The sequence below is a fragment of the Alosa alosa genome, chromosome 11 (genome assembly GCF_017589495.1).
Source record: "Alosa alosa isolate M-15738 ecotype Scorff River chromosome 11, AALO_Geno_1.1, whole genome shotgun sequence".
Classification (NCBI taxonomy): Eukaryota; Metazoa; Chordata; class Actinopteri; order Clupeiformes; family Clupeidae; genus Alosa; species Alosa alosa.
The window spans coordinates 2,485,356-2,513,075 of NC_063199.1; the positions used below are offsets into that span (position 1 = coordinate 2,485,356).

General features: G+C 39.8%; 1 protein-coding gene across 3 annotated transcripts; it reads left to right on the forward strand.

Moving 5' to 3' along the window:
- Nucleotides 1-747: 747 nt before the first annotated feature.
- On the forward strand, nucleotides 748-20,743 carry LOC125303012 (solute carrier family 45 member 3). 3 transcript variants are annotated; one of them, XM_048256466.1, is made up of 6 exons: nucleotides 788-832; nucleotides 7,301-7,475; nucleotides 9,360-9,664; nucleotides 10,120-10,941; nucleotides 19,780-20,045; nucleotides 20,166-20,743. In XM_048256466.1, exons 3-6 carry the CDS (start codon nucleotides 9,517-9,519, stop codon nucleotides 20,580-20,582), a joined length of 1,653 nt encoding a protein of 550 aa, XP_048112423.1. In that variant the 5' UTR covers nucleotides 788-832; nucleotides 7,301-7,475; nucleotides 9,360-9,516; the 3' UTR covers nucleotides 20,583-20,743. The 3 variants fall into 3 exon arrangements, with proteins under 3 accessions (XP_048112421.1, XP_048112423.1, XP_048112424.1); XM_048256464.1 differs by lacking the exon at nucleotides 7,301-7,475 and having other exon boundaries at nucleotides 748-832; XM_048256467.1 differs by lacking the exons at nucleotides 788-832; nucleotides 7,301-7,475 and adding an exon at nucleotides 7,494-7,535.
- The last annotated feature ends 6,977 nt before the right edge of the window (nucleotides 20,744-27,720 follow it).

Below are 27,720 nucleotides of genomic sequence, written 5' to 3' on the forward strand. Positions count from 1 at the left end.
CCCCATGAATGGAAAAGTGTGGTACTGATACAAAAAATGCAATTACTTAAATAATATACCAATTAGATACAAATCCAAATGGCTTCATGTCAAAGACAACCTATTTGAGGAATACATGGAAGATTAAACGATAACAATTTAAAATGACCAAGATATTGCAAAAAAACAACCGCTGGGGTCCCCACTTATGCATCCCTTGTTTGTATATAATTAATTTTCCATTCAATACAGCACAAAACACAATTCAAAATATCAAACCAGAATTCGTACACATCCACTACATGGTCATTGTAAACATTGTGATCACCTCATAAAATCTGTACCTTCAATGTATATGTACACATATTTAATGAGATGTCTAATTTGCATATTTTGATTTATGCATATTTTATTTTATTTTTAAGACAAAGTGTAATACGAAAAGTATTTATCTTAATATGAAGACTAAACTGGTAGAAATGTATGAGGATATCTATAAAGGGAAAAAAGTCCCATTCACCTGTAGGCCTAGTGTGATAATAGTGTCATCTGTTGTGGTTTGACTTTCGTCCTGGGTAGAGATTTTGGCACACATCCCACGTTGTTCAATGGGGTCATATTAGTCTATAACAGTTGACATATTCTCTGCTAAATGAAGTGCATACAAATCTTACCCTAGCCCAGGGAAGCCAAGTGAAGCCGAGGGAAGCCAAATGAGGCCAAGGCACATTTTCCCACAACCACCCCTCCCCCGCCCCAACTAGTACTCACACGTCACTATGTGAGTTTCAAAGTTACGCGACAGCAGAGGGTTTGTGCGCTGAGATCTAACGTTTCGATGATTCGGTTCAAAGTAAGTTAATTTCTCATAGACACTGTATATCCTACCGTCGTTATGACAATGTCTCCGTGAAAGCCTTTTTAAAAGTTGCCTAGAAAATACTGAGTACATGTTTGTTATTAATGGAATTTATACTTCCGTCTGCTGTAGCCTAGGCTAGGATAGCAATAGTAGGCTACTTCTATTATTCCCACCAAATTATCTCTGATGAAAGTTAGGCTACTGAACGGCAAACGATTTCCCCTTTATGATACTCACGACATACGTTTTTATCTTTGTTTGCTAAAGACTTCGGCCCGTAGCAGACCCGATTTCTGTGATGGTCCGACTGGGTAAAGCAGTAGTAGTTTTGACGGACGGTAGACTAACTCGAAGTGGGCCGATTTTGTTCGGTGTCTGGGGTGCTGATAAAGGTAACCCTAACGTTAGGCAAATAAAAACATATTTACGTAGTTCATCACTATTTCTATACTTTCACGTTACACGTAAAAACGTCCCGTTGACAATGATAGTTGGTGGATTGGATAACATCAGCTGTTCTCCCTCGTCACACTTAAAAGTAGTGATTCTCATCCGCCAACACCCCCAGATAGCAAGGCTGGCGGACCACTGTCGGTACTGGCATAGCCTATCTGGCGGTCCGCTGGCGTTTTGCTCATCGGTGGCAGTCCGCTGTCGGGTAGCAGACATAATGGGCCAATATTTTGCCACTATTGGTCTAAAATATTTTCATTTGTTCAGTTATACTCCATACATAATTTCAATAACATTTCATGTATTTTCTTAATATTCATGACAAGTTAAATTTAAAGAGATTGTGGTCCAACAGCGGACCACAAGTGGCCGGCGGCACCACCAGCGGTCCACTATCTGCCAATCTGATTTTGCTATCTGGGCCTTTCCCTCAAATTCAGCGAGCAGTTCCTCGCAATCCACATTCTGTGTTTGCACTCAACCATATTACTGGAGTAGGGAGGCTGAAATTGAACTACCAGAGCCTAACAAACCTCGGCAGGATATCGAAATTAGCGTAGGCCTAGCCCTACAATGATATAGTGATGTGTAAATAGAAGGCAACGCTGCAGAAAAAGCAAGCAGATCAAAACATTGTTTTATGCAATTTAAACAACACTATATCCTTTGGTTTGGACACAAAACATAAAAGAAATATTGTGCATTTCATATTTGATATGTCCCAGCAGTGTTGGGGAAGTTACTTTTAAAAAGTAGTGTTTGCTCATTACTCCTTACTTCTTAAAAAAGTAACCCGTTACTTTACTTAAGCTTTTAAGCTTATAGTTAATCTCTATGGAAAGTAACATTTTACGTTATTTGTTACTTTAACGTTAATTACTTTTATGTTGCTCGACCAAATGGATTTCAATGCAACGTCACGAAAACATACGTGCGCAACCAAGAGGCAGACAGCACCATAGAACAGCATAGAGCAATGCAAAAGAGCAAAAGAATAAAATGAGTTTTTGTGCTGAAAACTGCACCAATTCGAAATCACGATGGTTAGAGAATGTTAAATATGTTCAATATCCCAAACGGAATGCATGTCTTCGCCAAAAATGACAAAATACGATATATTAATAATGCAAATGAATGGCAAACTTTGAAATATAGTCTGAAATGAGATGTTATTATCATTGAGACAACAGGGGTATACAAAAAAATCTGATTGTAGCTTACAGCAGCCGACTATTTAGGTTAAGTTTATAACGTTGTGGACGGCCACCAAGCCTCTTCTGCCCCACGTCTGCGGGCACGGGCTACATAAAAGTTCTACTGAGGACATAACAGGTAATTACAGTGCATGCAAATGCACTCACTGTATTGTTATTCCAAGGGCTTCTTCCGACATATTATTATTATTATTATTCTTCCAGGCGCTAATTGGGCTTGAATCGCCATTATCGTAGAAACTTGGTTCAAACTTCGACACGTAGCTTTTGCTGCAAATTTCCGTTCTATGACTTTTCATATTTCTACGACTTTTACTTTTAAAATTCTCCATAGACTTAACATGGCTTTATGACATCATAATAGGCTATTAAGGAAATAGAATGCAATCAACTGCACCTGTGCTCTCTCACTGACTGCCTGCAGCAACTTGAATGGAACCTCTTCTGTGTGTCCCTCTCCATTCAACTGAATAGCTCACTTCTCATCCCAACTTTCTTTCACTTCTTTTTCTTCACTTTCTCTCACTTTATCTATCTATCTCTCTATTTCTCCCAATTTCAATAACTTTTAACTATTCTTACTTTTTTTTACTATTTACACGTTTTATAGCATGGTAACCACTATAATGACCCTAGCAACAGCCTAGCAACCACCTTAAATATGCTAGCAACAACCTAACAACCACTTTAATAGCATAGTAACCACTATAATTACCCTAGCAACAGCCTAGCAACCACCTTAAGTACCCTAGCAACAACCTAGCAACCACCTTAAGTACCCTAGCAACAACCTAGCAACCACTTTTATAGCATAGCAACCACTATAAGTAGCTTAGCAACAGCCTAGCAACCATCTTAAGTACCCTAGCAACAACCTAGCAACCACCTAGCAACCACTTTTATAACATAGCAACCACTATAATTACCCTAGCAACAGCCTAGCAACCACTTTATAGCATAGCAACCACTATAATTACCCTAGCAACCAACCCAGCAACAACTTTGCATGCACTGTATTTCCTTCAGGAAATGCTTTTCTAGTTTCTTTTGTGCTCTTAGTCTTTGTTATAAAAAATTGCCACAAACAGAGCACTTGACAAGAAAACATTGGGCTATTATAGGTTTCAACACCACCGCTAAAGCCCTATGAAACAATTTCAAATAACATATAGCCTCTATACATCTTAAGGGCATAGGTGAACACAAAATACATGAGGGCTTATTTTATAGCCTTATTCTCTTTCATTAGGGACTGTACGATATTTCGGGACTGGTCGTCAGGGGGGAGGGCCTAAGAGAATTTTTGAAGCCTATGGGGAAGGCCCAGGAGAATTTTTTTGGCCTGGGGGGAGGGCCGAGGAAAATGATTTTTTCCTGATCCATGATATTTTTTTCCCTGATCAATGATCCGTTTTGGATATTTTAAAAGGTTTGTAGGCCAAAACATGATTCACGTCTCTTTGACAGAGTGGGCGAATCCAAACAGTCGCAACCCTACCTGAATCTCCCACAACCACACTCGTAAGCTTGCAGGTTTTTAAACATGGCGTCTAGCAGTGATGCGCGGTCTGCCCGAAATTAAGCGGTCGCCCGCGGATGACCGCGGTCACCCGCGGTTATGAGTCATAAACAAAATGATATGATTAATGATATTCGGGTCATTTGCGGGCAGGTCAGTTAAAATTAATTAAATATATATTTTCTACAAATAGGCCTACTTAAAATATCACGAGAAGGCTAGCATCAATACAGTAAAGCATCAATACAGTAAAGTCAACAGTAAAGAAGCTGAAGGCGAGTTAAAATAAGACACCCCTTCAGGAAAAGTGATATAGGCTATGGGAAATATTGGGAAAAGTTCTTAAAGAAGATGACAGTAAGTTATGGTCTATGTAGGCCTACTTCTTGCGAAGCCATTTAAAAGTAAGACAGCCAAAACGGGCAGCCTGCAGGAATAAATGTTATGGCACAGAGACTACACAGCCTATGTATAGGTTCGCGCATGCATAAAAGTTACAGTTCGTTGTGTTTTTGACTTTAAACAGTGGATGTGCTTTAGTAAAGCTTTGTGCTTCATTCAGCATTATAAACCAGTTCTTACGCTAACGTTTTGACCAGCAATGTATCTCTCTTGCCTACCTTGCCTCACCATTTCTGTTTTCGAAAGAAAGATGCATGTCCATGGCCTTCAAATCTTATCCTAGTGTTCTAATCCTTGGTGATTGCGTGCGTGCTTGCGCTCTTATGCTCATTCTCTCTCCTGCGCAAACATTATGTCCTGCATGCCTAAATAAATTAGTTTGTTTTACAGAAATGGCCTACCTTCAGGGGGGAGGGCCAGGCAGAACATTTTTAACCCGATTTTAGGCCATCCCCCCCCCCCCTCTGCTAAATATCGTACAGTCCCTTAAACAGGCACTCCTCTGAAATTGGGTGCAAAGCTAGTACAAATCGTATAAATAAGCTTAGAGTTAATGACAGTGGAGAAAAGTTTCTCACCAGAGCGCAGTGTAGGCTACAACTTACACTCACATTCCTCCCCTTAGTTTCAACGAGTTCGAAGTAATGTGAATACCTACCTCAGAAGTTAGCGTTTGCTGCGTCTTGCTTGCTATGATTGCTCTTCATTGCCACCAGCCTCTGTCGCGTACCCTGTGGAGCTATGATTGCACTTTATGCTACCAGCCTGTCACGTAGGCTGCCATGTGGAGCTCGTGCCTATTGCGCAAGCGTGCAGCTGAGAAAGCAGCGTAGCTGTCAAATCTGCCCCTGGGAAAAGTAATGTTGCAGCGATTTGAAAAAGGAACTATGTTACGTTACCAAATTTTCAGTAGTAGCGCGTTACACTACTTTGTAGTGTGTTACACTGCCCATCACCCCCTAGGAAAGTTTGATAACATTCTGTAAATATTGTCCCATTTATGAAATAGGCCGGTACTACATGGTTTGAAATGCTTTCTTGGAAGACAAAACAACAAAAGCACTTAAGCTATAATAAAAAGAAAACAAGAGTAGCAAAATATTTGTATTATACTTTGAATTAGTAATATACTTGGTTTGACACAAACAAGACTAACATCACAAATATAACTAGAATTGCACCTCCGAGGAACTGCAAGAGTGGGCGGGTGTAGTTTGCCAAAAGGATTGCAACAGTACCTCATTTTTGAAAATTGGGCACACGGATAAAAAGTTATCTGCATTAACGCAACATCCAATGAGCCTAAGCGCATAAATAAAGTGGTTGCTATGGTAATCATTGTTGGTTGTTATGGTGGTTGCTAGGGTCACATTATAGTGGTGGGTGCTAGGTTATTGCTAGGGTAATTAGCATGGTTGCTAGGGTGTTGCTAGGGTAATTAGGATGGTTGCCAGGGCGTTGCTAGGGTACATATGGTGGTTGCTATGCAAAATAACACTATGGTCGTTGCTTGGGTAATCTTGTTTGTTGCTATGGTGGTTGCTAGGTTGACATTATAGAGGTGGCTGCTAGGTTGTTGCTAGGGTAATTAAGATGGTTGCTAGGGCGTTGCTAAGGTAGATATGGTGGTTGCTATGGTAAATAACATGGTTGCTATGCTGGTTGCTAGGGCAATCATGTTTGTTGCTAGGTTGACATTATAGTGGTGGTTGCTAGGTTGTTGCTAGGGTAATTCAGATGGTTGCTAAGGCATTGCTAGGGTACATATGGTGGTTACTATGCTAAATAATGCTTGCTATGCTGGTTGCTAGGGTTAAAGCCAAACCATGTGTACAGGTCATGTACATGGTCTACTGTGGATCTACAATGATCTGTTTGACATGGATTGGCTTTTTTACTATGCGATAAATTTACAATGACGCGATTTCTAAACATTTCGTGTGTGGGTTGCGTTTTTAGACTTGTTTCCAAAAGTGTGCTTATTTGGGCTTGCTCAAATTTCTTCTGTCCACTATTAGCGGTCTAATAAATCACAGAAACGGCATAGTTATGCCTTATTGCTGGATCTAGAACCCTTGTTTCTTACACCCCTCCTTTGCCCAAAACTGCACAGACTTTTTCTTTAGCAAGTTCGAAATTAAGGTCCAACTGGGCAAAATATAGGAGCCCATATATAGCCTAACGTTACAGTGGTAGAAAGCCCTAGGTCTGGTAGCCATAACACTGCCTGTACACGCATCTTTACATGTTAGCCGAAAGTTACACCACCATAACCTGCTAGTGGCCCTGTGTTTAATTATTGCTTGAATCGATTGCTGAATTCAAGAGTAGTGATGATGATGATGGGGATTGCATGCTTTCAAGTGTTGGTCAGGATGTAGATTGGATGGATGTATATTGTTGTGAATTGAGAGCAGTCAGCTCATGGTGTGATAGCCTTCATCTCTGAGACACATTGTAGCTTTTTCAATCTTGGCGAAATTTGTAGTACATAAGTTGTGTGTGTATATATGGTCAATTGTAGCCTACTGGGAATTAAATCAAAATATTAGCAGAAGGCATAGCCACACTATGGTAGGCCAGGCCTTTTTTCCTTTCATAGCTCCTCTCTCTGAGTTTGATGTCACGTCATGTCACATTGTCAACATGGTAGGCTACATGGATAGATGAAGCAGAACATAGGGGGTCATATGTCTAATGCTTTTTGAAAAGGCTTTCTTCTTCATAAAACGTGTCGGACATCATCACATTTTTGTATACATTTTTATTCATTTACATTAAGCTACAGGACTGCGAAAGAGAAAAAAAATGAATGCGTCATTGTACTCAGCACTTCTGAAATTGCACTTTCGATTGCGTCTCTGTCCCCAGCACATTTCAAACCAACCTGACGCCCATGCATAACCATGTTAAACTAAATAACAGCTGTCAAAGTAGCCTAGTAGGCTAAATTGCTCCAAAGCCCAGTGTGTGTGGCGATGTCAAATGAGGCGCTGATCCTTCAAAACTGAAGCGGCATCTGGAGACAGACACCCAACTCTGGCTGGTAAGCTGGTTGACTAGCCAAGGTGGACTTCAGCAGCCTAGTGCTAGAAAAGCAGAAAAGGTTGAGAACCCCTACAGTGTTTCCCACATAATTGAATTATATTTGTGGTGGTAGGTTTGCAGAATTAACTTGAATGCAACAGTTTTTAGCAAATTAGCGCAGCGTTGTTATGATGCTAACCAGATTTAAGCACAATTTAGTACAACCTGGAAAATCATTGTGTGGTGGGCAATGTTGATATGGTGGTGAGCCGCCACAAATAAGTCAATGTATGGGGAAAACTGCCCTACCTGCATTATAGGCTACACGTGCTATACTGTAATGATGTTTAATGCACAGGTAGGAATAACCACAAACGAAAAAGCCCTCTGTCACAATCAAGATGGGCTAAACCTCCCTTGCACAGAGACTGTAGGCTATCAAACATGCCACGGCGGGCTAACATCTAAACCGTGTGGCCTACCTTGACGGTCATAGCTTAGGCCAGGGATTCCCAAACTGTGGTACGCTTACCACCGGTGGTACGAGAGCAGCCACGAGGGGGTACGAGATAAAAAAGGGCAATGTCGGAAAGGTGTTAAAAAATGATTAATTAATTAATAATCAAATTAATTCATAATAAATAATTTGGCCCCAGCTGTGGCGCAACTGGTTGGGGCACCTGCACCGTACGCCGGCGACCCGGGTTCGATTCTGGTCCTTTCCAGATCCCACCCCTGCTCTCTCTACCATATGCTTCCTGTCACTCTCCACTGTCCTATCATTAAAGGTATAAAAAAGCCCCCAAAAATATACTTTAGAAAATAAATAATAATAAATAATTTTGAATCGGTTTATAATGATATGGAAACGTGAAATTAAAGGATTTTCATTAAAAAATAAGCTACCCACAATGCATGTGATTTCCTGCGGGCAGCCAGAATATCTGGCTCGTTGTCCAAAACCATTCTTTTATAGTAAACTATGGGTACACAAACAATGTTCTCAATGCTCGAGTATATGTGTAGAGACACTGATGATACTTCGATCAAAGTATCATGTTGTGTCGAGCCTTGTTAGTGTTTTAAAAATAGCGATTTTGACGCAATCATGTATTAAAATAGTAGTGCCCATTCAAAAGGCCATTTGACCTGAAAACGACAACACAGACAAGCTTAAAAGTGGCGCTTCGGACGTAATTATGCTTTTAAATGAAAGTTTTACTAGTGTACATTCACCAAAACACCCTAGGATGCATATTGGCGAAAGTTACGTTTTAACGTTAACTTGACATTGTTGACTGTGTCAGCCAGGTTTGTTAATCAGAAAAAAAAGGACTAGAATAACACAAAAACTATCGAAAATAATTACAGAATTTAATGTAGCCTACTGGCATAGCCTATTTACTGTCACTGAATAGTCTACCAAATGTGCATGACCCTTTATCAATAGTAGGAATGTCTTTCATTAAAGAGTATAACTAAAATGTCATTATCAAGTTGATAAGATATGTAAATACTTCATACTTCAAAATAAACATGACTCGTTCATTATCGCTCCCATTTTTCATAAGCTGTAGTAACAGATCTTTTTACTTCAATTCATGAAAAGCAGGAGCAAAAAACAGAATTATTGTGCTCATTTGTTTGTTGAGTAGGCCTATATGGAAAAAAAAATACAGGATCTATCCCAACCCTCATTGATTCAATATGGGACAAGCATTTTACTGTTCAGTGTGGGACATTCTCATAATTATATGGGGCAGGTGGTAAATCTACTGAGTGGATAGAAGTATGCATACCTCTGTATTTCTTAATAAACATCTTGTATGTATATGTCTATTTGAGAGGAGATTATCTTACTGCCATATCTCTGACATTATATCCACTTGCTCTGTTTTGTTAGATCTGGAATGCCTAAAGCAGGATGGATCCATTAAGATATCTGAGACGTCTTGTCCCAGCTTCCATTCTCTGGTGGCCACTTTGCTCTCAGGCACTAAACTGGACCCTATCTGTTAGATTTGACGGCTCTGAAGGACAGGCAGGCAGGCTGTGAAAATATGCCTGAATGGAGGTCCCGGTGGCGACTCATCCTGCTGAATTCTATGACCTGTGGCTTAGAGATCTGTGTAGCAGCTGGGATCACCTATGTGCCACCACTGCTGCTGGAGGCAGGGGTGGCGGAGCAGTACATGACTATGGTTTTAGGTACAGCTCTCTATACTACATTGATCTGATCTTTCACTTTCTGTGACCCTTTTCACTCACATGTAATATGCTCGCTTCCTAGTGAGTTCACAAATTTTCCTACATATCAGAAATGGATTGGCGTAGAAATACACTGCATGCTTTGAAAGGTCAGCCATTATTTAACATTGGCATTGAAGCTTGAACTTGCTGTATAAGTACACATTTTCGTGAGTGTGTGTGTGTGCTACCTACAGTAGGTAATGAACCCATGGCCTTGTCATTAGGGCTACCCGCTATTGGAAAAAAAAAAACTAATGTTGCAGTATTTTTTTCCCTACATTAAACTGTTATGATATGACTAACTGGAGAACTCATAAAACATTTTTTTGTGTTGTTGAGTCATGTTGAATTGCATTAATAATTTGTATTTATGGAGATGAAGCACTATTCACACTCTGACCCTTTTTTTCCAGGTATTGGACCAGTCCTTGGACTACTATTCATCCCACTGATTGGTTCTGCAAGTGATCATTGCAACAGCAGTTATGGCCGTCGATGGCCTTTCATCTGGCTGCTGTCACTGGGTGTGCTGCTTGCCTTGATCATTATCCCACATGCAGATGCTCTGGCCGCATACTTCTGGGGAGGTCAGATGCTTCATGTCGGCCTGCTTATCCTTGGTGTGGGTCTGCTAGATTTCTGTGGCCAACTGTGCTTCACTCCTCTTGAGGCCCTGCTGTCTGATCTGTACCATGACCAGGGGGACTATAACCAGGCGTTTGCCATGTTCTCTTTCATGGTTAGTCTGGGAGGCTGTATTGGGTATTTGCTCCCTGCTCTGGATTGGAGTGGAAGTCTGCTGTCAATTTACCTTGGGGGGCAGGCCGAGTGCCTTTTCTCACTGCTCATTCTCATCTTTGTGTCGAGTGTCCTGGTCACTATGAAGGTATCAGGGGAACCGTCGCATCCGTCTGCATCTCTGGAGCCAAATTCCCTACAGACCAGTCGTTGGATGCCCTGTTCATGTTGTTACCTGCTCAGATGCAAGTTCAGGTTGCTGAAGTCTGGTGCCCTGCTGTGCCTACTGCAGACATGCTGGTCCATGACACCTGCCATCTACCGTAGCTATTGTCATGTACCACGTGTGATGCGACAGCTTTGCGTAGCACAGCTTTGCAGCTGGATTGCGGTTATGTCATTCATGCTGTTCTACACAGACTTTGTGGGAGAAGGGTTGTATGAAGGTGTTCCCAATGCTGCTCCAGGGACAACGCTGAGACAACATTATGATGAAGGTAAGAACTACATCTATAGTTTAGTTTTTTTTTTTGAAAGGGCCTCATTGCACAGTTAATCAGCTGTTTTGAAGGGACATTCTAAAACGCTTAACGCGAAAAAAGCTTAATGTGGATTAATGTCCCCAAACAGTGATCAATCTTCAAAATTCCTCTCAGACATCACTTGTTATAAACACTTTCACCTCTCAAAACCGAAATCCAAAAAATAGGGATGTTATCTTACGTTAAGCATTCTCTTCTCTATAGACTCCCATTATAGAGAAAAAAGCTTAAAGGAGAATTCCGGTGTGATATTGACCTAAAGTGTATTGAAACATGATACCGAGTGTGAACGTATGTCTCATAGGCCATCTCGGCTTGTCCCCTGCACTCCAAAATCTGGCGCTAGTTAGCCGATGCTACCAACAGCTTTTTCAATAGTGGTGCTTCGGCATCGGGCTAGCCATGCAAATAAATCACTGTTTTACACCCATTTACAAGGCTCAATGTATCTCCACACTTCATTGGTAGACTTCCGAGGGCCCTGACATTTAAAACGAGACATTGAGAACTTTGAAAAAGCACTGGTAGTTTACTTACAAGACGATTTATACAGACAGTATCTTCAAGAAGTTTAGCGTTTGCAGCCATCTTGAATTTAGTCACGATAAATTCGGCGGCAGTAAGAATGAACAGGTATGATAAGGGGATCAGATTCCAAAAATAATTCAGTGGAAATGCATGGATTCCAGTTTCTTCCAGTAGCAGCAACTGGAATCCATGCATTTCCACTGAATTACTTTTGGAATCTGATGCCTTATCATACCTGTTCATTCTTACTCGTTCGCATCGGCTAACTAGCGCCAGATTTTGGAGTGCAGGGGACAAGCCGAGATGGGCTATGAGACATACGTTCACACTCGGTATCATGTTTCAATACACTTTAGGTCAATATCACACCGGAATTCTCCTTTAACGTGACTGTCCCAAAACAGAAATCAAATATCACCAAATTTCTTTCAGACATTGTGATCCTTGTCGTAAACTTTCACCACTGTGAAAAGATAAAAATTATAGTACAATGATTACTGATGTTATACATTAAATGTTTTCCCATAGACACCAATTGAAGGAAACTGTGACTTAATGTCCCAAAACAGGAATCAGATCTTCTCCCCATTTCTTCAGACATCTTTTGTCATAAACACTTAGCCTATACCAGTCAATGAATATGTCAAAGAAAAGTTTGGTGATCAGTGACTGCTGTTTTAGAGACGTTTTGGAGAGTGGGAGCGCACATCCAAAGAAAAGTTTTCTGCAGGTGCCAGAAACAGTGTCAGACAGTGGAAGAAGTCTGGTCTGCACACTGCAATTGCTCCAAAAATATAAACTTTTACTTTAAAAACACTTTAAAAACATAACATTTCGATCACCCTGGATCTTCGTCAGGCATGTGGGTAACAGGAAGAGTGTGGCCTACTGTATATCACATGACCATTCATTCAGCACCCGCCTAGGCAGGGCACCCAAGGGTGCCAATCATCATGACTGACAGGCAGCTCGGCCTATGTGTCAATAATAAAGAAAAAAGCTGTATCAATCAAATATTGTGTCAATAGGCATAGGCCTATGTGCAAAGTCATAATATCACATATCTTTGATGACTATGTATGATGACTAATTAATAAATATATATATATATATAGATAGATAGATAGATAGATATATATATATATATATATATATATATATATATATATATATATATATATATATATATATATATATATAGATGTCATCATACATAGTCATCATCCAAAAAGGAAACTCATAGAAAAGGCTTGAGATCAAAATACATGTGCAAGTGAAATAAATGATGTATGCATGATGTATTTCTTCATAAAAGAAATATTGAATAGTAATGGACTGAAAATAGGTAATAATAGACCAGGCATGATGGATTAGAGATTAAATCTAGAAAGTCTAAGAATCTAAGAAAATGGACAACATATCCATATCAGTCCCTATCAAGTGTTTTTCATAGGCTCTAAGACAGACTGACAGCATTTATATTGAGCTACTGTAAAAGATTCAGTTCACATTTTTAGGAACACTTTGGATCAAATGTAGATGTCTGACATTAAAGATGGGTCCGCTATTCAAAATGTAGCCTAGGCCACTCTTGTGTGTTTGGCATGTCCATTTTTGGCTGCATACATGAAGGCGATGTGAGAATTAAGGTGGTACTCAAAAAATGTCTTCAAAGTTGGCAGGTCTGTGATAATGATGTCTGGGAGAAATTTGGTGATCATTGATCGCTGTTTTGGGACATTAAGTATTTTCCAATAGGCACCAATAGGAAACACTTAATGTTAAATAAGATTCATAATCATGGGATTTTGGTTTTGATTGACAAGACATACTGTATGTGAGAGAAATTTTGGACAGGTTGAAGTAGGGGTGTAAGAATGCATCTATACGTATCGATGCATCGACCTAATAGCAAACAATGCGGTTGCATCGATGTGACTCATTAACCATTGCATGTTTATTTTCACATTTTCTCCACATAAAATTTCTTTCTTGCCCTCCTAAACTGTATATGGTGGCATGCAGGCTTGTTGTAGTACACCCTATGTTTGAGTGTTTACACATCTGCCTCGACTTCTAGACTAGTCGTCGTCAGAGTAGGGTCGGGTATCGTTTGGGTTTTGTCCGATATCGTTTGGGTTTTGTCCGATACCGGTGCTAAATTAATACTTTTAAAACAGTGCCGGTGCCTGATGCCTGAAGTCGGTGATCAATTACGACGCCCAAGTTACATGCCGATCTAGTTGTGGTCAGTGAAGAGGAGTCAAGTTGGATCTGTTGGGGAATAGCTGTTTTAGCTGGAAACACCAAAAGCTCAGTTTTTGAGAGATTAAGCTGAAGGTGCAGATCTTTCATCCAGACTGAAATATCCTTAAGGCATGCAGAAATCTGATGGGAAACGCTAGGTGAGGATAAGAGTCCTCAGGTGGGAAAGATGGGTTAAGTTGAGTGTCGTCTGCATAGCAGTGAGAGTCAAATTCATGACTGGTCTCACCTAAGCAAGTGGCGTAAAAGTAAAGGATTACAAAAAATCATTTACAAAGTAATTTATTTGTAGCTAAATGAAGAAATGCTTTGGCTGGGGTAGGCTAATTCACAAAGCAGTACAACCTTTTGTAAAATAGTCCAAAAGACAGCCACCCCCCAAAAAGATGGCATCATGTCATATGTTTTAAATACATTCATATATTTTGGAATTCATATTAAGTTGCATAATTAATAGCCAAGGTAAGTATTTAGTGATTTCAATATTTCATAAACTATTAAACTATTAAGCTACACTTCTCTAGCCTGACGTCGTCATACTCAATTCTAGTCAGAATTTGAGTCTGATACTGGTCCATTGGGACGTGATTATGGTGTGTGTTTCAACCGATATAGTGGGGAAAATGCCTCTGCACTCATTTGGATAGACCTAACCAATCAGAGCAACGAAATAGCTTACCGTGAGCTGTAGGAAGAACACCCGAATCATCCTCCTTCTCCACAAATGCCTAAAAGTTGCTCGAAGCGATGTTACACGGTTTCTAAGCTAAAACATTTTTTGTCACATACAGCAAACATCACCTCACCATCCACTAGCTGCCTGAACAACATGTCACAATGCAAAAAACGCTGTTTTCCCTTGATGAAAGTGAAACCGGAGTTTTCCACACCCACTTTGTTGTTGGAACTAATCATTTTCAGTGATACAACCTCCGTTTTCGTGTAAATGGAAACCGCATGGAAATATATGCATTTTTTCAGGAACAAAGAAGGTCTGCACACTTGCTCTCCGTTTATTTTCTTTTTATTTGATTTCAATCCCCATACACATGACGTTTTGAGCCCTTCGGCTCTTCATCAGACTTGAACAGACAAAAGACCATCACCATTTTAAATAGGTCATAGGTCACCTGACCCATATGTACCGGAGTGCACAATACATACATACATCGTCCACCCCCAATAGTGAACACATTTAGAAAATTACATTTTTATTACAGAAAATTGGGGATTGAAATCAAATAAAAGAAAATAAACGGAGAGCAAGTGTGCGGACCTTCTTTGTTACTGGATCTTGGACTTTTGGCTCCTGCACCTTAATTTGAATGTGCGCACGTTCCCAAACTGAAATGTATGCATTTTTCCTATGTGTAAACGGGGTCTTAGAAGCCATCTGTCTAACTCTAGCCACAGCATTTTTGGTGCAAGCAAAATCTACCGAAGCATGCTCAGATGAGGTGATAGACGAGGCACTGTTGCTCATCTGTCCATCATTGTACAAAGCCCAATTTGATTGGTCCAAACAGCTCTGGTTCGGGCATAACTGTTCCACAACAGAACAAGTCCAGACCAAACTTCCTGACCTCAAATGTTGTGGATGGGGCTAAGTTTGGCTGGCATTGTATTGGTGGTGTGTTGGTCTAGAGCAGTGTTTCCCAAACTTTTTTTCTGGGGACCCACTTTTTAAAAATGACAGACCATCGCGACCCATTTCACTTCAAATCTACCCTGCAACCACCAATATTGTTTTAGGCCACAGGTTCTCCAACTTTTCTATGCCTTCCCCAACCATACATTGCTATAGAATCTAGATAGATAGATCCTGCTTTGAACACGGTTGTGTTCAGTGGTGTAGTCTACTTTTTTGAGGTGGGCATACTGTATATTTGGCCAGTCATGGGCTCAGTGGTTACCAAACTAGGGGTCGGGACTCGACCCCTCGGGACCCCTCGGGACCAATATTAAGGGACAAAAATGTTTGTGGGGGTCGCAGATTTGCACTTACCTGCCCCTTGCATGCGTGAGGGACAGCATAAATTCACTTTCATTGTGTGGACTGTGTGCTGTGTATCTCAAAGGCAATGGAACTCCATGTGGCACTTAATCTTTGTACTCATCTCTCATAGAGCAAGGCCTAACAGAGTGATTGTTTTAAAGCAGCAGAACACCATCACATCTTGAGACAGGTTGTGTGTCTTCGACATGTCAATTTATTTCATAAATGAAAAATAAAACCAATAGTAAATAATCATCAAATACCCTCTCCAGCTCTTAAAATTCCTGCTTGCTCCTGCTGGTCCACCATCAGTGTCAAGGTCTCCAGCTCCCCTTTGCACCTTGTTGCTGACTGCCACTGCCATCTAGAGAAAACAATGAACAACTCTGTTTCATATGAGTTCAGATGCAAAGCCCTCTAAAAGCTATGTCAAAAATAGGCCAATTTTAAGTTTAATTTTTAAGCATTTTCATCTATGACAATCAAAAATATTCAAGTACTATAAAAACGATCAAGTAGGCCTACAGCAAGTCAAGCCCAAACAAAATTAGATTAGCTGATTTTTAAATGTTGGTCAATAGAAATATAGCCTGTTTTGTAAACTCATCACATGCACTAAAGGTTTTTGCATCTGGCATTATATCGCAGTAACAGTGTGGTAGATAATGTTATTAAATAAGAACAACTTTCCATTTGTTCACTTGCTTTACTGAACGATAGCAGTGAAATGACAATAATCAAACATGTCATGAGCAGCTAAAAGTGCTGGTATGTTTACATCTAAAACAAAGTCATTAACTTCCTGTTTCGCTATGTGCAACAACATAAAGGACCGTAGTGCAATATTCCCTAGTTATTACCCATAAGTACAGATAATATATCTCTCCATCCATGCATACCATGGAGATAGCATGGTTCTGGCTAGTAAATAAAGTTCATGATAGATACTTAATCCAGACAGCCACAGTACACATGTAGACCGTTTACAGACAGACAAGGTGATTAGGAGTTATTCCCAAAGAAGAATCCCAGATAAACAAACGTCCAGAAATTAAAACTAAGTAGGGTAACGTGGATCAGAGTACGTTAGCTTGCTAGTATTGAGAGAAGAACGAAAGCTAGACTACAGCATGACTAGCCTGTGTTATTACCGTGTTATGTCCACAAATTAAACAACCTAGAAGGGTAATTTGGTAGCAATACAAGTCTCATAAAAAGCGTGAATGATGTTTTTGACTCTTAACTTACCTTCGGAAACGTCAGGTCGGGCAACCTTATTAAAAAAGTTCCGAAGGTCTTGCTGTCCTTTGCGCCTGGCCATCCTCGTCGTCCCCAACTAAAAACCTGGAACCCTGCTGTGCTGCTGCTTTAACCTGGCAGCTCGGGGTCGGGGGGAAGGCTACCTAGCGAAATTCACTGGCATGTTTTCCTAAATATTGAAAAATGAATTTTAAGTGGGTATACTGAACATTTTAGGTGGGTATACTGAAATAACCAAAATTTTGAGGTGGGTATACGGCGTATACCTGTGTTCTACGTAGACTACACCACTGGTTGTGTTGCATTTTGAGCACCATCAGCGTGAAAAGTTGGAAATGACTACTGAAAAGATACGTTTTAATGCGCATCCGAGAGTTTGGGGAAATTCTTGCATGTTGCGCAGTCGTCATTCGTCAGCATAGTAAGCTGTTCCTGTATTTCTAAAAAAAAATGTTGTAGGCTACATTGCGTTGCAGACAAATGGGTCCATAACACTGTGGACGTCAATTCCGATGTAAACAGCAAATAACTCGTCATATTAGTCGTTATATTGTATTGTTGTATTATATTATATTGTATAGTCGTTATATCAGAACAAGAGGCTTTTGCGCAATAGCCGGAAGAATGTGCCTTTACTTTGGAGTTAGCGAGGTAGAAAACGAGAGAAATAGTGTTTAAAATGTCCATTTAAATTGTAGCCTAATATAATGCACTGTTGTGCATTTTAAATCAGAAAGAAGAATATGAGGAGGTTGCTATTAACTTTAAAGATTGCATCTACAATCAAAACTATCTACATGCAACTTGAATGGCCTTATGTCCGGTCTATGGATGTCGGCTTTAGTTGACAGCACAGTCACTAGATTTTAATCGGTAAAGTTGAGGAGTTGGTATCTGTTAATGTTCGTGCAAATAGGCGGATTCATGTCCCTTGTAGTTTGCAACTGCGAGGTACATGGCAGGCGCCCCACAGAACGGTTTCATTTTGAGAGTTAGATATCCATGCTCTGGCACCCCCTCTGCGATGCGTTCGTCCCCCAGTTTCATGAACCAGTTTCATGAGCTTTTATGACAAAACCGTGACTGTGGTAGTTAACAACTACAAATGGTATCAGTTAGGCCTATAACACAACATAAATTGTGCTGGCGACCCAAATAAAATCTCCTGCGACCCACCCGTGGGTCGCGACTCAGACTTTGGGAATCACTGGTCTAGAGCGCCTGTTACTTTAAGGACGTGAGAGTAGCCTAATTGCATTTCTAAGTGGATTGGAAGGCTTGCATCTCACTGTTTTTTAGGCTACAAGTGGAAATAACGTTTTGCATATATGTGCATTAGAATTATGTGGATGCAATTTGGGATGTTTTCTATGTCATTAGTTCAAATAAATATTAAAAAAATAACTTGAATGAAATCTTTCTTGGATCATAGAAGAGATAGGTGTCTTGCAATGTTATTAATGTCTATGATTTTGGTAAGGACTACAAGAACTAGCAAACATGACATGACAACGACATCTCCAAATGTAAACGTTTGCCAATGGGTTGCATAGCCTACTCAAATGTCGGTAAACCAAGTAGACCTACATTAAATTACTTTCATAGCCTAGGTAGGTTAGCAACACCAGGTTGAGAGATGCAAGTAAGCAGATAATTAACGTTAGCTTTCTATTTATTGACATCAAAACTGTAGAGGAACAAAGAAGTTACAGGGCAGTCTCTGGTGTCTGCAAAAGTGAGCGTGGCTTCTGACTTAATATTCTGTGCGAGGGACCATTGTGGTAGGTGAAATTTCACAGGGAAACTACGGTGATTGGTCAAATTTGTGGAAAAGTTGCAGTGTTTGTACAAAATTGCAATGTCGCTCAGAATTCGCTGGGATTTTTAAAATGTGTGTTAATTGTTTCGATCGCAACATCGCAAATTCCTGGAGGGACTGAATCCTATGGAGTAGACCGTGTTTTCAAAAAAAGTCCTCGGTTTCTTTTCAAACGTGATCGCAGGCCTCTTTTTCTGCAGTTTAGAGCTGTTTTTAAAGTTGAGAAAATTCTAGCAGCTTCTAACAGATAAACGCCCTACGCCACGCTGTTTTTGACAGCTGACAAATCACAAGTGGATAACCGAGAGCTGTGGTTAAGACGCTTCTGGCTGCTTTTTGGAACAAAAACTATTTTTTAAAGACTGAAAAGCGGTCTGCACAACTTCCTTCGTCAGAAAAAGAAACCTATGGAAGTGGCTGTGGAAGGCGGCCATTCTCCCTGTTACGTATCAGTTTACCATCAAAATGACTTTGAAAGCTGTTATATTAAGATAAAAAAAAACTTGCATAGGATGTCTTAAACATCTGTGTATACATCTGAAATAATGTGGAATTAAATACTTATTGCAGACTGCAATCTAATCAAACAGGGACATAGCGGGAAAGAAGGGAGAAGGAGCACAAATAATAGTAAAGCCTAATTCACCTCATGTTGCCAGTCTACTGCTGGCTGGAACACGCTGTTTTTCCAAGATTAAAATAAATCATTCAAATGAAGTGCAGATTGTACTAAGCATGGGATTTGGCTTTGTTCTGTTATAAAACAAGTGTTTACCTCCTTGATCACTGACACTGTGTCCACAGACCTACAAAAAGAGCCTAATGTCTCAAACATAAACATATTGGTATATTATTATCAATATGACCATGTGTAAATACATTTTATTTTTATTTTTGAAACTTAAGTACCCCTCTTTTTACACAGGCATTCGGATGGGCAGTTTGGGCCTCTTTCTGCAATGTGCTACCTCAACTTTCTTCTCCTTACTCATGAGTCGTTTGGTGTGTCTCTTTGGCTCAAGGATGGTCTACCTTAGCAGTATGGTGTGCTTCACCATCTCTGCTCTTGTCATTTGCTTGTCCAAGAATGTGGTCTTGGTTACTACCATGTCTGCTCTGACAGGATTTGCCTATGCTACCCTGCAGACTCTTCCCTACACCCTCACTTGCCAGTATCATAAAGATAAAGAGGTAAGACCTCATAGAGCAATCCACTTGTAGCTTATTTTTCTTTGGCATAGATTAATGGATATCTCTCACATGTTTTGTAACATTTCAGTGTAATCATTATTACATTTTGTATTGCTCTAGGTTTTCATGCCAAAAGGAAAACTCAAAAACTTAAACAAGAATGATATCACCATCACCAAGGAATCTGTGCATTTGAAGATTGATGATCATGGTGAGGTCTTGAACCATAAACCTGGCTCTGTCAATGGGCACTCATATTTCAGCAGGGATATTTCAGAATACTACACTCCACAGCACTACCAGATTGGCTTTCCATCTGATTCCATAGAGCAAGATCATGATAAGCGTGGTGTTGGTCTGGATTTTGCCATTCTGGATAGCACCTTTCTGTTGTCTCAAGTCTTTCCAACTCTCTTCATGGGCATGATTGTGCAATTTACAAAATCTGTTACAGCTTACATTGCCTGTTCTGCAATTTTTGGTGCCATTGCAATTTGCCTGGCAAATCATGTCATTTTTGACCAAAAAGACTTGTGATGCTGCCTACCTAGGCATATCAGTACTAATTACATTTTTAATGGTGTACATTATTATGTGAGTGTGAGTTGCTATCAAAAGTGTTCAGCTAATTTCACCTTACAGACACTCTGTTGTTGTAGTTACAGTTGATGAAGATGTGAGTAAACAATTGAATACTCTCATGTAGTTATTTGGATTAATTGATAAAGTTGAGTTTAGTAATAGTTTAAATGGGAAATCAGATTCTGCCCCAAAATGGCCTTCGGTTTTGAAGAATTTATGGAACCTGACATATGGTTAAGAGAACACCCCCCAAAAGGGCAGACTCCCCTCCATTCTTGGTTGGTAATGGTATTTTTCTTGTAGGCCTTGCTTATATTTTGACAGGCATTATTGTGCTATGATCCATGGGGTCCTGCCACTCCATAAAATTACTTCCTAGGACTGATTAGTACTCTAGTAAGTACTTTTTCCTCCCTCTCGTCATTATTAGGCTGTATATTTACAAGGTTGTATAAGGATTACAGAGATACAAGGAAATTGAATCAAATGGCAGGGATATTCCAAAAAGCAGGTGTAACATATATTCTGAGAGTAACTCAGGTCTTTCTGAACTCAGATCAGCTGTCCAGGGGCCTGTACTACGAAGGGAGCTTAACCTACCCAGATGTAACCCAGGGTTACTTTGTTAAACCGGGGTTGACAAAACCTGGTTATCATAAGTGGTGTTAATCGGTACTACGACGTTGATTAAGAAGTTGATTTCTTGAACCGGGGTTAACCTAATTTGAGTTTGTGCGCGTTCAGATAAAAGGGGCGGGTTGCAGCGCAAGTCACCACTTTCAATGATGACGCGATTACCTTATTTTACGGACGAGGAATGCACAATTATTGTGACAAGTTACGAGGAATTAAAACTCACTCTACGACAAAAATCAAATATACATCGGCAGCAAACAAAGCAAGACAAGGCTGTTGGCAACGTATTGCAGATCGGGTAGTCTAAATGCCTAAAAGTAAAGTTTTATTTCCACATGTTCTTCAAATATGTGTTACGGAGGATTAACAGCTTGCGGAATGTCTGAAATGAGTTGAAATAATTAAATTGCCTATTTTGAGTTCAAAGAAAGGCTTACAGATGCAACACAATTCAGAAGTGGGCATATATATTACAGTAATAAGGATAATTGAATGTTTAAGTAGCCTCCATTGACTGATTTAGTGTATGCCTAATCCTGTGAACATTTCAGATGCAACACCATTGCCAAATGCACATGGCAGCAGGTGAAAATGAGACACAAAAACATTATTCAGAATAGTAGGTTTATATAGTTATAGCTTGCATTAATATTTCTTAATTATGAAAACATGTAGGCCTAGTATGCTTATAGCCTTCACTTGCCTCTGTTTTACAGCGAACAAGAAAAAGGTGTCTTTGAACACTACTGTAAGGCACCAGAGTGTTTTACAGTAGCAGAGGAGTTGGCCATCGCAAATAATAGTGGAAGGCCGATTATGGAAGGGGTTGAGGGAGGCATTCGGTCGGATTCTGGTGCTGTGGAAATGTGTAGCCTTTATGTGCAGGGTACAGTAATATGACATTCAATTCAACAAGTTTGTTAAAATGGTAATTTATTAGGCCTACTGTAGGCTATGTCCGATTTATTTTAGGCTATTCTTTCTCAGATGTTCAGCATACTGTAGGCCTATGTCCAATTTATTTTCGGACATAGGCCTACAGTATTCTTGCTCAGATGTTCAGCATCACCGATGGAATACATGAATGTCAGCGTAACGGCATTGCTATGACGGGTGACATTAGAGACGTCTGCCTAGATCATCTGACAAAGATAACGAATTCCCTCGGCTGACAAACTATATCTTCATAGAAAATATAGTCCGGGTATCTGGCGGTCTCTAAAACCCCTCGCCCTGCGAAGAGAGCCCCTCACGATTTGCGCTCCAATGTCGTATGGATCATCCAGGTACGCCGACATTGTCTCGGGAGAAATTGTTAGTGGAGGGGTGGTACTTATAAAGGGTGTGGTTAACGGAAACCTCGGGTTAACCAAGAACTTAACCTGCTCGGAACAGGTTTGAGATGCAGCGTAAATTGCCATGGCAGCATACCTCGGTTAAAACCTATCCACCTTTCGTAGTACGGGTTAATCGGGAAGTTACGCCACATGTGATCAAGTTACTCTCGAAGTTACCTAGATAAGCCAGTAACCCCGCTTCGTAGTACAGGCCCCTGGAACTGAAAACTCAACCATGTCTGTGTGTATTCTGCATTAAAGATATGCTTGAAAACTATGAAAAGTCATCATCTACTGAGTTCTGATACTATGACCCCGACTCCTTTGGAGATGGACTCCTTTGGAGATGTGCTAGCGACCAACATTAGCACCCATTGGTTTTAGCACACTCTCTCATTCCAAAGCTGTGGATTTGAGTGCGAAGCTCATAGCCAGCCTTTCTTTGTGTAAGCTATCTGAGGTAATTGGTACTACAATGGTGGATATCAACTTTCTTTGTTGACCCATGCTTTCTGTACCAGACGCTGTGTGTGTTCACAGGAAAGGAGCAGTGTTGGAACTATATGATCTCAAGCTAACTGCAGCGCTTTGATTAATTTCTTACGCAGGTTAATTGGTTTAAATACAGTGTTGGGTCGCAAAATCCTATTCCAACAGAAGACTGGAAATGAATGCAGTTTCAAGTTCGACAGATAAAGAAGGATAGAAAAACAAATATCACAAAAGCTGCTCAGCTGGAGTATAGGGTCAAACTCAGGGTTTGTTGAGGAAAACCTGCCAGCAAAACGGTTCTGTTCACAGTCAGTTATTGTGGTAACTGATAAGTTTTAAATACCTCTCATTTCTCAACAGGAAGTCTGGAGTTTCCTTCATTTCAGGGTTAACAAACTCAGAGTTATAATAAATATCCACTTTCAGGAATACCCGCCGGATCCCTGGGTTTCAAATCCTCCTTTCTCCTATTCCCAGATTGGTTTGCTATACAAGGCTCTAGGCTGTGACCACGTTTTTAGTGTGCAAGTAAATGGCTCTGTTCGAAACGGTAAAAATGCTGTCTTTTAAGATAACTGGGGAGCAAGGCAGCAAGTGTGGCTCAAAACCGAAAAAACTCTTTTTGCCGCCTTCTAAGATAGCTTAGAATTACCCGAATAACGGTCATTTTTGAAGGCAGCATCGATGTATTCTTCATGCTCCCTACTACCCATAATCCTTTGCGGCAACGTCTGAAACAACTGTGAAAAATAAACGAATGACACCGGTAATGGCTGCTGAATCTGTTGAAATGTGATTTGTTTGACATTGTTTTGCTTAGATTTGTCAATTTCTAGAAAGAAAGAAATACTGTACTATCTGATTATACCATTGTTGTAACCATTCATAATGTCTGATCTGATATGTGTTGCCTGCCAAACAACTTTCTACCATTAGCCGGCTAGCTTCCGTAAGAGAGTTTAGTTTGACGTTCGGATTCTAGAGTGCTACGCTCATTCCTAAAAGATGCATTCAATCTGAAGTCATGTCTAGTGAGACAGCTGTGTATTTAGGCAGAGGCATCGAGTCGCTGCCTTCCATTTCGAACAGAGCCAACATCTGGCATTATCACGTTCATGCAAGTCACAAGTGCATGATGATCAGTACACTGTTTTGGTAGTCCTCTTATATAAGTACTATGTTAGCCATTAGCGTTAAAAGTGGTAACCTAGGCAATTCTTTCTTTCGGTTTCTCCCTATATGCTCAATATTATTACATTAATATAAAACTTAAAGAAGCCCTATGCAACAATTTTAGCAAAAATGACCTTAATTATGCAGGTTGAGAGTCATTCTGATGGTTCTACAACACTTTTTGGGTCGTTTGGTGGGTGCTTCGTCTCCTCCTAGTGCTTCTCCGCGGCAAAAAAACTAATATGCAACTTTCTTGTCGTGGTCCGAACACATCCGGATGTGACTCAGCGGAAGTATCCAATCACGCCTCGAAAATGTAGTCAGATTGTAGTTTCTAAGAAGACTGCAAAACGGACTCCGACTTGGCTTTGTTGCTGTTGAAATTGTAAGTAGCCTACCCTTGGGTGAACTTCGTTTTTGTAATGTGATTTGATAGTCTCTTGAACAATGTGTTTGCTCGACCGTTTTATTGTGAGCCCTGTATGTGTTTAGCTTGGTTTCTTGATGGCTAGCTCGCTATCTAGTGGGGGTTTAGCGTAGCAGTCACTTGCTACCGAAGCTGCAGGGGGAGCTATGTCGTGAAAAATGTGAGCCCAAATCAGGCGAAAAACCAGAAACAGCGAAGGAATAACCAGACCTGCATAGGGCTTCTTTAATGCATTGTAAAAAACAACTTATGGCCTAGGTTTTGTTTTGTTATATCTGTTAGGTTAACAGTTAAATATGTGGGAGCATTTAATGTGACACGTAACTCAGTTGAATCCACAAACTTGCAATTTTAGTGAGTAGCCTGCTTCATTTGATTTTGACTTAAAAAAAACATACATTAAAAACACCAAGTGCAAGATACTTTTACCAGTGTTTTTTCAACCATGCTTCCTCTTGAATTTAAAGCCTAATTTATGCTTCTGTGTCAAACAACATCGTAGTCCCACAGAGCCCTCTGCGTCGCTGTATACCCCTTCCAAGCGCCATAGCCTGACAAGAACCTCCAAAGGTGACAATTTCACTGGCAGAATTATTCTAAGTAAGAGCTACAACTGAATGTATGAAAAGTGAATGGTTGACCTTCTCGCGATCTCCCTTTAGTCTTACCCTAAAAGTATGTCTCAGTGTTATCATCTCTTTGTTGTCTTTTAATTTGTTGGTGTTGGGATTTCTACATCCTCATTTCAATCCTCATTTCAAAATAAAAGTCCATACTTCGACTGCTACACATATTAGAAATATTCAACACAAACTGAGTCCGTTTTAATGGCCTTGATGGTTTTGGTGGAAATATGTAGTTAATTGGATATAGGATCTATGTTCAAAGATGCTGCTAAACTATTTGAATTGAAATGTGCTTATTTTGTGTTAATTCAACATTAATTCTGTGATACATTTAAATGTCTATTTTTACAAGCTTCAGTTGTGAGGGGCAATAAATAATCACAGGAAGCTTTGATTCAAAATGTAATCGATTGACAGCACTAATTAATTAAACATCTTTAGTCTTTAAATTTGACATCACCCTTATGTTTTGATGGCTGAAGAGACATGTGTATGGTTCTAATTTCACATTGGCAAGATGATGCCTTGAAAAAAAATCAAAAGAAATTTGACCATGAACATTTTGTCTTCATTGTGGTCAACATTGTTACAGTTTTTTTTCATGTCTCTGAGACCTATCTGCTGTAAGATTATGTAGATGAATATATTTTTTTGTGTGTAATCCATTTTTAAAATTGCTTCAATAAGTGATTTGTCCATTTTACAAATTACACTATTTTGTTCAACAGAACAATGTTACCCAAAACGAGTGGAATCCTGAATCATGCTATTGAATATGATTTGTGATAATTGTGTTTTTATATAATCATGGTTTATGTACATGTACATGATTGTTTTTTATTGTATATTAAAAGTATGACTATTTTAATATTCTGTCCATCCTACAATTCATCTTACTGTCCATCGTCAATTCCAATATGTGCAGTAGATTTATGGATAGTAATTTCATGTTATGGCTTGTATGTCATGTTTGACCATGCTACTTTTTGCTTCCCCATGTTTAGTTCAAACAGCAGGTTTTACTAACATGTAAGAAGGAGGAAATTATGAGACCTGAGGGGTCTAGAAGGTGTGTAGCCTACTGCAGAAGCATGTCTGATAGGTAATTAGGTCATGCTCCATTTATGAGAAAATTATTCTTTTGGGATGTTTTTCAACCAGGGGGACCTGGGGTATTTCACAAAACCTAGATATCGGATTAAACTGGGATTTTTTTGTTATCCTGGATGAATTTAGACTTGACTCGGTTTCACAAAAGAGATGGCACATAAGTTACCACTTACCATGGGGATTTATTCTCTGCACCTACAGCCAAGCTAAGTTAATTCTAATAGTAGCCTAATTATGTTGTCTTATTGGTTCAGATAGCTGTCATTTAAAACAGGCCTCTGTGTGAATTTTTAAGGAGCTTTATTCCATTTATATACTATTTGCTAAATATATTCGCTTCGCAAATCAAAACAGATGGTCTGCCTACTACCACATGGTTATTATTTTAATTGTGATAGCCTTATAAATATTAATATAGGCCTAACATAGGTTTGCTTCTTTTGTTGATAGACGTTTGAATAGTCTACTGTAGTAGTTGATTGGAAATGAAGGGTCAATTTTTTCAAAGGTGTTTTCAAAGAATTTGGTTATAAAGGTATACAGAGTCGCATCTTTGCGGTGGCAAGCTCTTCCTTAATGACGTCACGTGCCAAAATAAGGAAGCACTCACACGTGGGTGTGTAGATTTGTATTCAGTTGGTGCACCACGCCTACTCTCGCTGTTTTACAGAAATAGCCGTGTTACCCCATTCAAAAAAGGGAAACTTTACTTCATTGTTAGTCTATCAAAAGCAGTTGTTCACTTTGTGTGAATGACGCTATTTTCTGCATTTTTTTTATTTCAACCATGGGCTCTTTGGAGCAGAAACAAGAACGCGCACACATCCTGAATTACTTACACCTGGCTTGACTTAGTCGCTCCTACTCATCCTGGATTGGCGTTAGTGAAACGAGTTTAGCTAGGATGACCAGAAAACACTATGTCAAACCTCGAGACAGTGTGCACTAGGCCAGAGTCATGGCAAATAATCGTTCCTGCCTCAAAACCCGGATTGCTGCAAAAAAGATGCGGTCTACAATCATTGGGGAGACATGATGAGGCTTGGTAGGTATTATAAAAACCATTTTGAGAGCTGTGAATGCAAATAAAGATGTTTCCACTGATTATTTAAAAAGGGTATGAATAATTTTGGGCATGCCATTTTTCATAAAAATGTAAAAAAAAGAGATAAAAACGCTTCTTCTTTTTATTCCATGTTTCCACCGCATTGTCTTACAATGTTTTAGCCACGTGGCAGTGTCATTGTCAGTCAGCAGAGAATTATCATAATCTTAATGTAAATGGTATATTG

Coding starts and splice junctions, on each gene's coding strand:
- LOC125303012 (XM_048256464.1), top strand. CDS start 9,517: ATGCCTGAATGGAGGTCCCGGTGGCGACTCATCCTGCTGAATTCTATG. Junction 9,665..10,119: donor GTACATGACTATGGTTTTAG/GTACAGCTCTCT, acceptor CTTTTTTTCCAG/GTATTGGACCAGTCCTTGGA. Junction 20,046..20,165: donor AGTATCATAAAGATAAAGAG/GTAAGACCTCAT, acceptor GTATTGCTCTAG/GTTTTCATGCCAAAAGGAAA.